Consider the following 11,212-nt stretch of genomic DNA (forward strand, 5'->3'; position numbering starts at 1 on the left):
GCTCTTACCCACTGAGCCATCTCACCAGCCCTTGTTATAGTTTCTATTCGACAGGGGCTTGTGGCATAGTCCAGGCCAACGAGGTTTGAACTCTCCTTCCTCTCACCTCAGCCCCTGGAAGTCCAGCATGACAGCAGGTGTGTACCACATCTGTTCTGACCATCATTCTGACAGTCTTTGTGAAATCTCAAGGCAGGTGGCCTTATGAAGAAGGCTCGCGTTGTGCGTCAGCCACCACGGGCAGAATCCTGCTGCCCCAACGGTCTGTGTACCCGAAGACCTTCAGGCCTCCCTGTTCTTATCATTAAAAGGAATTCAAAAACAGTGCTCCTTCGGCAAGCTCCTTTAAGGATGAAATGAGTTTAATATAGGTAGTGGCTAGATCAGGAATGTTTATGGATGCTAAGGGACAGAGCTCTCCAGCAGGAGTGCCTTCCTTCCCAGGCTCCTGATGTGACGGCCCAGATCCAGCGACCTCATCCTGATCCTGTCCACCTTTGTCTCCAGTGAGTCATCAAAAACCACACACACATAAGAATATAGAATTTTATCTCACTTTAGTTAAAAAAAATAATCGTACCACCGAATGAAGAAGTAGCTTTTTTTCTTTTTTCTTTTTTGGGAGGTACTGAGAGGGGGAACCAAAAATAAAATGCAAACAGCCAAAAGTAAAGGAAATTTATATTCATCTGTATAAACATATCCACTAAGGCAAACGCAAGCCAGGGCCACGGCAGCTGGGCTGGGCCGGGCTTGGCTCGGCCCCTCCGATTCTCATAGGTTCTAAGACCGAAAAAATAAAACCTTTGCGAGTCCCACAGGGGTCCCGGGGACTCTGGGGACATTGTAGTAAAATAAAGAGTTATCGAGCTTCACAAGCAGTGACACGCTGAACATTGCATAACAGTGGCCCCGGTGGCCGTTCACTTAGACTGGGTGACGTCACAGTTTCACAACACAGCAACGGACACGCACATACACACACGTGAGCAAGCACATGGAGCTATAGAGGAACGGCACGGGTTTCACTGTGGCCTGGGGAGTCCCCATGCGATCTACAGGTGGGCACGACAGGCTGGTGCCATCACGGGTGACAAACCCAAGGAAGGAGAGTGTGAAAGGGGTGCCGGCCCCCGAGTCCTACTGCCAGTGAACATAAACACGTCAGGCACTCCCTGGGGAGTCAAGGCAGAGTGCTGAGGTCCACCCTGAAAAGGCCAATCCCTTAGGGACCCCACCCCTCTCTCCACAGCCCCTTGGGACCCTCAGCTTGCTGCGGGGGTAGGGTGTCAGAGGGTGACACTTTTGCCCCTCTCCTCGGAACCCTATCACTCACGTCCCCAAGGCATGCCTGGCAGAGTGTAGCCTGTGAGGTAGATTCGCACAGTGGCCTTCACCCTGCCTGGCTGGGCCCCACTGAAATCAGCTTAGAGTGCTAGGGCCTGGATCTCCTTACTAATGTAGGAGTCCCCGGATCTCCTCACTAATAGAAGAGTCTCTCCACTTCCATCAGAGATGGGGCCCGATCTGAAAGGAAGAGTCCTGGGGAGGGTCTCACTCTCTGCTGGACCATGGCAGGGCGGCCGATAGTTAAGGGGAGTTGGGTGGGTGGAGAAAGTAGCTGGTACCAAAGGCAGGGGCGTGAATGGGCTGAAGTTGGGCTAGAGCAGGCAGCAAGGTGGCCAGAGAACAAGACACGAAGGGATGGCCAGAGAGGATGCTGCTGGCTGGCATCACAGCCGCATGAACCGCGGGAGAGGGCAGGGCAGGGACCAACCACTGAGGAGACTCCTGAATGAGATCGGGTCACATATCGTTTGCGGTTTTTAGTAATGGTCCAGGCACAGAGAACAGGACCTGGGAGCTAGTCTCCCACAGGTCCCCTGTACCCACCCGTGCCCCCAGACCGCACACGGGGCAGGGCCAGGTCTCGGCCTTGGCTCTGGCTACTTGAACGTGGACTGCAGCTCCTTAAAGGCCGCTTTCCGCTGCTTCACCTCCTCAGCCTGCTTCTTCCTTTCCTCTTGCTCAGCTTTGATCTCTTCCTCAAAGCGGCTGGACACGTTGATGGCCTGTACCTGGGGGCGAGGGTGACAGACAGGTCAGGGGTATGGTCTCCACATCAGCCTGAGGAGCTGCTCTCCCAGGGATCCTTTCTGACCCGGCCCTTGTGAGCCATAGTCACCTCTCTGCCTTAGTTTCTCCATATAGAACCTGGCACACACTTAGAAATTGACCACGGGGGCTGGTGAGATGGCTCAGTGGGTAAGAGCACCCGACTGTTCTTCCGAAGGTCCAGAGTTCAAATCCCAGCAACCACATGGTGGCTCACAACCATCCGTAATGAGATCTGGCGCCCTCTTCTGGAGTGTCTGAAGACAGCTACAGTGTACTTACATATAATAAATAAATAAATCTTTAAAAAAAAAAAGAAAAAAGAAATTGACCACGGGGCTTTCTGGGGGGTGGGGGAGGGGAGATAGAGCCAGCTGGTAAAGTGCTTGCCTGGCATGGGTGACATCCTGGTTTTGAGCTATACTTCAGAAAACCAGGTATGGTGCTGAACACTTGTGATCCTAGCTCTGGGGAAAACAGAGACTGAAGGATCCGAAGTTCAAGGCTAGCCTGGGGTATATGAGACCATTTTTCTCTGAGGGGGTAAGAGAGAGAGGAGAGAGAGATATGGAGAGAATATACGCACACATTCACAGAAAGAAGAGGAGAGGGAGAGGGAGAGGGAGAGGCTGTATATGCAGATGGTCTGAAGGCCCACAGCTTCTTCCAGGCTAGGGCTGGCAAGGGTGGGGCCTCCAGGGAGCCTGATGGCCCTGCACACCTCAGGAAAAGTCAGCTCCACCTCCCCTCTGCAGCCCTGAGAGGGACAGGGAGGGACTGGCACAGTCCTGTCCTAGCTGTGTCATCGCACAGTTGGACCGCGCAGTCTCTGGCTCCTCACCTTGGCCTCGAAGAAGTTCTTGGCACCCTTAACGCCCTCTGTGGAGACATCGATCTCGGACAGGCGGGCCAGGACGTGCAAGCCGCTGTCTTCCTGCAACTCCCCTGCTGCTGCCTTGCGGAAGATCAGAAGGAACTGTGGAGGGAGGGCACAGGGGTCAGTAAGGGATAAGAGGGAGCAAAGTCCGTGGCCACACCCAAGCCTCAGCTCGGATCCCTCCCGCAGAAAGGCGGAGTGCTCACCTGCAGGACCGGAAGTCAAGATAGGCTGGGCTCTGGCCCCTACCTTCCTGGTCTGTCCTGCCAGGACCCTGGGTGGCAGAATTCCCACCGTCAGCCTGTCTCTACTTGCCACCCACTGTTCCTCAACACAAAGATGCCCTGCATTCACAAAGCCCTAGAGGGCCCACACTCCCATTCTGCAGTACAGATGATGGTTCGGAGATGGCAAACGGCTTCAGCATTGGAAGGATTCCATTGGATGCTCTCTAAGCCCAAGCCATTCTCAGGGACCACTTGACTTTTCCCCCTGGCCTCTTGTCACCCCCAAACATACAACCCAAGAAGCCCTGGACACCACCTCTCTTCCCCACCTTCTCTGACTCATGCCAGAGCAACTCCCTTCCTATATCCACAAGTCCATATCTGCAACTCCATGCTGTTTGGGGCCTAGAACCATGGCTATTTTTTTAAAAGACTTATTTATTTATTTAATGTATCTGAGTACACTGTGGCTGTCTCCAGACACACCAGAAGAGGGCACTGGATTCTACTACAGATGGCTGTGAGCCACCATGTGGGTGCTGGGAACTGAACTCAGGACCCCTGGAAGAGCAGTCAGTGCTCTTAACTGCTGAGCCATCTCTCCAGCCCGAACCATGGCTATTTTGCTTTGAACCTCATCCCTCCGGCCATTCCCCAAACAGGCTGGTCCATAGCTTCCCCCTCAGAGAATGTGAAGCTACACAGTGCCACACCTGGTCCCCTCAGCAGATCCTGTCACCCTCCTTTCCTCTGAGCCAAGCACTGTGTAATCCAGTTTTGGGCGCTTTCCCTTCTAATCTCCAGGCCCTCAGAGCATACAGCCTTTCCCTACAACTCAGTTGAGTGCATAGGAATAGATCATGATGGCTGACACTCATAATGCTGGCACCCAGGAGGCTCAGGCAGGAGGCCGCCTGCCAAGAATGCCTTTCGAGCCTCTCAAGGCCACCCAGTGCTGGGGTGTGGCTGGCCAGGAGTGGCCCCTGGATGGACTCACCTCCCGGAAGCTGAGTTTGCTGTCGAAATCCTCATCCACCTCCTGGATCATACTCTTGAGGCCCAAGTGTGTCTGGGGGGCCCCCAGCTTCTCCATCATGAGTTTCAGCTCCATCAGGTCGATGAAGCCATCCCTGCCGGCATCATACCTGTGGATGAAGAGAGAGGCTTAAGGCTCTCCTGCCGTCCCTTGTGTCTGACTCTGCAGAGCGGCCACAAGCCTGGGGGGCAGGATGTGGTCAGTGTCTTCCCATCAGAGCTGGAGGGGACCTGGCCACGTGGCCTGGCAGCATCCTGTATTTTAAACAAGGCTAATTCTCACATAAACCCACGGTGTGGGGGAGGAAGCCACAGCCTCCTATACTGAGAGTGCATGAAAAAGCAGATGTTTTCACATCATGGCTGTGGATCCTGCTCTCTCTGGTCCAGGCCCCTCTGTGGCCACTCGGGGACAGGGAGGGTCATCTCAGTCTCTCTTCAGCCCGATCTGTGACTTCAGTTAGGTGGGAGAGGTCTTGTGGGCTGGGCTGTCAATGGAGTGTGGGATGTTCACAGAAGTAGCTCTTCTGGGCTGTAAGAGCCAAATGTCTCTCAAACACTGCTAACTGGTGTGTGTGTGTGTGTGTGTGTGTGTGTGTGTATGTGTACACGCGCATGCACACAAGATCATTCATTCCCAGTGGTCAGAGGATAGTACAGATGTGGAAGATGATCTCAGTGTTTTTTTCTTTTTTTAGACAGTCTCACTTTGCAGCCCAGTTGTCCTACAAGTCACTATGTAGTCCAGGTTAGCCTTGCACTCACAGCAACCCTCCTTCCTGTCTCCACATGCCGGAACCATCTGTGTGCATCATTTCGCTCCTCTATTTATTTATTGTGGTGCATGTTCTATTCCAACAGAGCCACATCGCCTCACAGGAGCCTCCACTCGGGGGTCTTAGTTCCTGCTCCAGCTTTATGTCAGATTCCAGGAGAGAGAGAGAGAGAGAGAAAGAGAGAGAGAGAGAGAGAGAGAGAGAGAGAGAGAGAGAGAGAGAGTAAAAAGCACCTACTAGGTGCTCAGACTATTGAGTGAGTGACTTGGGAGTGAATTCTGAGCCAAGGGTCTCAGCAGCCTCTTTGGAGCACCATGTCCAGAGGGATGCAGAGGCAGGGCCACGGTCACAGCAGGGCAGTGGACCTGGGTGTGTTCGGGGAACAGGCTGTTCTGGGAGCCTACAGGGAGCGGGGGCAGGGTGCTGGGGAGCCTGGCACAGAACCAGTTGATAACCAGGCCTGTTTTGGCCATTCCCTTCTTTTCTCAGCCACCAACAGCCTGGCAGAGACAGGGATGGGTGAGAACAGGGTCTGAATGTCCCTTTTCTATTTCACCACACTCCTGGTGCTGAGTAGCCAGAGGTGGCCTCCAACCCATTTTCCAGCTGGTAAGGTGCTGTTGGCACCACCAAGTCTTCTTGTCAGGGTGACACACACCTGCTCTAATTGTCTCCTGGGACACGAGCCTGGGGAAAGTGTCCTCAGGGTGACATGTTGGCTTTTCTGCCTGAGGACACACAAGGGCTCAATTACAGATACTGGGTGCCCTTCCTGTTTCTCTCTGGCTTCCCTTTTGCCCCTCTCCAGTTACCTACAGCCGCACCTGACTTAGACATCTAACAGCCCCTAGCATTGAAAATGGTCTTTGGATGGGAGCTTTATTACTCTTTAACACACTTAATAACCAGAGGCTCAGAGAGGCTGATTGACCTACCCAAGGTCACACAGCAGTATGGAAAAGGAAAGAGCTGGGCTACTATCCCAGGTCTGTCAGGCTGATGAACTTATACATCTAAGCATCTGCTCCCTGCCTCGTTCTGGGCCCCGTGGCCACCTGCAGACCGGTGTCTGCCAGCAGCACCAAAGTGAGCATTTGTGCAAAGGGTATATATAAATAGTTGATGTGTGAGTGACTCAGGCCTTGGAAGTAATGAAACACAGAAGATGGCACTTGGAACCATGTGTTTCCTACAGGGTGGGGACAGGCAGGCTAGTGGGACAGAGGGGCTGCTGGAGTGGGGGTAAGTGTGAGAGGATGAGGTGAATGTCAGGCAGGCAGGGGAGGGCTACCAAGACCCAGTCATCATCTGCAGCAGGAAGGGCCCTGAGGTGCCTGGGCACACTCCTGCCACGAAAGGGTGTCTCCAGGAGGTAGAGGGCAGGGCACCCGCTGCACTCCACTGGCAACAGGGATATCTGATGAGGGGCTTGTCTTTCCCAAGGCAAAGATACAAGGACGCCTCTTCTGTGTCCCTTGGGACCACAGAGTCCCTTACTTTCTGAATGTGGACCCCAGTGAAGTTCCGAGATGGCATGTTCTCGAGTCAGACTGCCTGGGCTCCCTCTCAGCACAAGGCAGAACGTGTGACCTTTAAGGGGCATCTGGGAACATCTGGACATATATTTTGCTGGTCTTAAGTGGGAGTCATCGGTGCTCCCGAAGAGACATCAAGGAAGCGTGGCCTACAGTATCCAGTACAGCCCCAAGGAGAACGGTCTGGTCTTAGTCTCTTTTTTGAGGTTATGCTAAAATAACCTGACCAAAAACAAACAAACAAACAAACAAACAAACAAAGCAGGTTGGAGAGAAAGGGGTCTTTAGCTCCCAATTCTAGGTTACAGCCATGATGGTTGGGGAAGTTCAGGCAGGAGCTTGAAGCAACTGGCCACATCACAGCCACCAACAGCAGCGAATGAACAGAGAGTGTCCTTGCTGTGCTCGCTGCCCTAGTTAGCTCTGTCACCTGATACAGTCATCTGAGAAGGGAATATCGATCGATCGAGGGTTTGCCCAGATCAGATTGGCCTGCAGGTCTACGTGTGGGGGATTACCTTGATGGTTCACTGATGAAGGATGGCCCAGCCCACTGTGGGCGGCACCATTCTCTGGGCTGTTTAGGGAAGTTAGCTGAGTGTGAGCCAGAAACAGCAAACAGCATTTCTCCAAGGTTTCTCTTCTTTTTCAAGACAGGGTTTCTCTGTACAGCCCTGGCTGTCCTGAAACTCACTTTGTAGACCAGGCTGGCCTCGAACTCAGAAATCTACCTGCCTCTGCCTCTCTAGTGCTGGGATTAAAGGCGTGCACCACCGGGCCCGGCCAAGGTTTCTGCTTTGAGTTCCTATGAGTTCTGTTCTGACTCCTCCCAACAATGTTCTATGACATCAAAGTCTAAGCCAAATAAATCCTTTTCTCCTCACATTGCTTTTGGTCCAAGTGCTTTATCACAGTAGAGAAAGGAAACCAGAATAACACTCTTATGTAATTAAAAACCCAACCCCATACAATGGTACTGCCCACTCTTAGGCTGGGCCTTCCCACATCAATTAGCATAACCCCGCCCCCTACTGACACGCCCATAGGCCAACCCGATCCAGGCAAAAACCCTCACTGCGATTCTATTTTCTGGGATTCTAGATTGTGTCAAGTTGACAATATAACTAACTGTCACAGGTCCTAAACGTCACTGGAGCATGGTTGAGAAGCGCAGATGTTGTGGTGCCTCTTGGTAATTGGGAGACGTGCTTAGGCTCATGGATGCCAAGCCCACGGCAGAGTCCACACAGGAAGTGGCTAGCTCCGCCTGGCAGCTATCGCCACTCTGGTGGGATTTAGTTATCTTACCAAATAACCACAGCCTGCCAGGCACTTCATACGCTCCGCCGTCATAGTGGGTCAGGATTGGGGAGGATCACTGAGGAGGGTACTATAGCCTGGGACCCCAGCTTGGGAGCCACATGTCCCTTGTTTTCCTGTGTCCCCAGCTGGACCTACATTCAAGGGTCTATGCATCTTTTAAAACCAGAACAATGATCTCAGACTAAATGAGGCACACACCATGCCCAAACTTGGATGTCACGTTGGGTTGTGGATTCCCTGGTTTCTAGCAGCTTCAGGCTGGGCCAGACCACACCTCAAACCGCAGCCTAAATCAATCAAGGGTCAATCAATTACCAGGGCTGGGCTCCAACCCAGACTGACTCCAGTCCCCAGGGGTTGATGCAAGGGCTGGCTACAGTTCCAAAAAAATATCAATTGCCAAGCCAGGTGACACAGAGCCAAAAGAAAACTGGTACAGGGTGAGAGGTGGCCCTGGAGGAGGTGACTATTCTCCAAAGGCCTTAAATATGCCCATCAGTGACTAGGTCACAAGGCTAACCTTACAGAAATCCGGACCAAATGCTCACCTTGTCTCCAAACCCCAACTCTGCCGCTGCTGGTTGGGTGACCCTGCTGGTTCCTGACCCCATAAACCCCACTTTCACCATTTCTACCATGTAGATTAAAAAAACCCACTCTGAAAGTGAAGCAAAGATTGCTAAATGACTCAAGTTGACTCTCAGCACAGGGCCAGACACACGGTAGGCACCGAATATCTTAAAGCCGGCCAATGTCAAGCCGAGCAGTGGTGGTGCACGCCTTTAATCCCAGCACTTGGGAGGCAGAGGCAGGTGGATTTCTGAGTTCGAGGCCAGCCTGGTCTACAAAGTGAGTTCCAGGACAGCCAGGGCTACACAGAGAAACTTTCTCGAAAATCCTGCACCCCCACCCCCATGCACCAGATGCTACACTGAACATTTCACATCCTTACTATGACAATGGCAGTGACATTGAGTTAATAAAAGCCACCAGGAGCCTTGAAAGCATTGCTGTTCAATCATGAAGACCAGGTTTGGTTCTAGTCCAGGGCTGGGAGGAGGGGCTTATGGTGGAGTGTCCTGGTGAGGTGGGGTATCAGTCTGGATAGATGACCAAGGGGCTCCTCAGAATTCCCCTCTTCTGAAACGTACTTATTCCCTTCTAGGCCTGACTTAAAGACCCAGCACCTTAGAGGGTCTGGCTAAACCGAAGGAGACTGGAGCCTTAACCTACATAGCTCCTGGTCTCCCGCTTGCCTCCCTGTAAAGAGGGAACAGTGGGGACTGTCCCCACACCTCTAAGCAGGTGATAGCTGTGGAAGTGATGGTGTTCTCACGAGGGAGGCTGGGGAGGTCCTCTTATCCTGCTGCTCTTCTTTCTGAACTGGGATTGAGGCTCCGGGAGGCTCAGAGGATCCAGGGAAAGAAAGGTTGGCCCTCGAGGGTTCATCCTCCTAGCCTGGCCCACCCAGCTTATGGAGGAAAATAGGGGCTCAGAGTGGGGAATGATAAACCCAGGGTCCCACAGCAGGCGGGATTCTACTAGCTGAACTCTTCCCATCTCTCTGGCTCCCTCTTCCTCGTGGGCCACTGGGGTTGGGCCTGATGCTCCCCTCAGGGGCTCTTGAGTCTGGTTCAGGAAAGCCAATGTCACCAGCTCTGTTAACAGAACTCCCAGGCTTTGGAGCTCAGCACCTTTCCTCGTACTAGGCATCAGAGAGAGGCTGCTGCGGGCCTGGCACCCAGCCCACATTCCAGCCTCCCTCCCCATGCCACAGTTCCCAGCAGGAGAAGGCTCAGCAGCTGCTGCCCAGGATCTGACAAAAATCCCTCCCGTCACCCTCCCTACAGCTGCCACCCAGGCTGACCCTGTCTTTAGGTCTGAATGTGATCCTACAAAGCTGCTTCCCCCAGCTCTGTCGGTCCCCTCCCTTGGTTCTGATAACCCCGAGTCACAAGGGTGGCATTCTCCGTCCAGACATTCCTTTTCAACAGACAAGGAGACTGAGACAGAAAGAAAGTGCACTGGCCAAGGTCAACAAGGGTGCAGGTGGGGTCTAACTGGGATAAAAAAAACCACACCCATCTGCTGCTGCCTCCAGAGGCTGCTGGGGCGGAGAGGGGGAGAGCCACAGGGCTGCAAAGGATAACACAGGGAAGGGGAGCCAGCCCTCAGTTAAGGGCCAGACTCCCAATGTGGTTTTTCCCTGCTCAGTGTCTTGAATACCTCTGAGGACAGAGGGCTCACTGTTCCCTAAGGTAGGCAGTGATCGCTCCCCCAGCCCCATCTCTGCCGGGCTGGCAGAAGCGAAGCCATTAGCACAGCTGTTGCCCCAGCAAAGGGAAGGAATACAGGGAACTGACTACAGTCTGTCCCTTCTGGCACCCAGCCCAGGTCTGTGTCGCTGGTTCCAAATGGCCACAGGAGGATAGACTGCTGAAGGGGTGCTGGGCTTGCTCCCCCCACTCCCAGTTTACGTGCTGCCTTGTTACCACCGATATCTATTTTCTGGATTATTAAGGAGTAAATGTATTCATGAGTAGAACACGGTCACCACACAGTAGGTGCTTCAAACTTACTCTGTTATAATCACGAAGCAGCTGTATTTTGGGGCCTCCCCCATCCTGAGGTAGGGGAGGTCTCTGTGGCCTCCTGAGCCTGAGCCTTGATATCCTAAGAAATGGGAGGGCATTTTTGAGGGTAGGTAGGTGACTTCCAACTCTGCTAGCTGTTCTGGCCAGCCTGGGCCTGCTCGCCTGTCTCCATGGGAAGGGCAGGTGGGTCCCAGTAATGACAGCTCAGGAGGGCCAGCTTGGCACATCCCCACCCCTACTGCCTGACTCAGGGGACAAACCAGACACTCACCACTTTGGGGCAGAATCTGACCTCGATCACATGTCCTAAGTCAGGGGTTTAGGGACGGAGCAGTGTGCGGTGCTCACGGGGCCCCTCCCCAGTTTTCCAGAGGGTCCAATGAGAGCCTCCACGCTGAGAGCTACTTGCTTGAGGGTTGCCAAGATTCAGGGTTGTCTTAACCTCAAGTCTGACACCACCCACCAGCTGAGCCAAGGTGGCAATGTGGGAGCGAGCGTCTTGCCGTTGCTCTGTTTCCCGCCCACCCTTAATGAGCACGTACGCTACTGACTACGGATAGAACCCAGAGTTGTTACCACTCTTGACTCCATTCACAGTACTCCTGAGGCGCTCCCACAGACAAAGTCACCTGCCTGCAGTCACCGGGACGGGAACTGGAAGCTGACAGACCGGCGTGGCCTTGTACTGTCTCTTTTCCCTGCCTTTCTTTTTTTTTTTTTAATTAATTTT

General features: G+C 53.3%; 1 protein-coding gene across 1 annotated transcript in view; it reads right to left on the reverse strand.

Moving 5' to 3' along the window:
• Positions 1-532: 532 nt before the first annotated feature.
• Efhd2 (EF-hand domain family member D2) overlaps positions 533-11,212 on the reverse strand; it is a 17,347-nt gene continuing 6,667 nt past the window's right edge. Inside the window, exons 2-4 of the mRNA XM_021161043.2 lie at positions 4,217-4,364; positions 2,957-3,091; positions 533-2,078 (exon numbers count right to left, since the gene is read on the reverse strand). Of these exons, the coding sequence (XP_021016702.2) occupies positions 1,947-2,078; positions 2,957-3,091; positions 4,217-4,364 (415 nt within the window). The 3' untranslated portion in view covers positions 533-1,946. The remainder of the gene's footprint in view (positions 2,079-2,956; positions 3,092-4,216; positions 4,365-11,212) is intronic.

Source organism: Mus caroli, chromosome 4, assembly GCF_900094665.2.
Source record: "Mus caroli chromosome 4, CAROLI_EIJ_v1.1, whole genome shotgun sequence".
Lineage (NCBI taxonomy): Eukaryota > Metazoa > Chordata > Mammalia > Rodentia > Muridae > Mus > Mus caroli.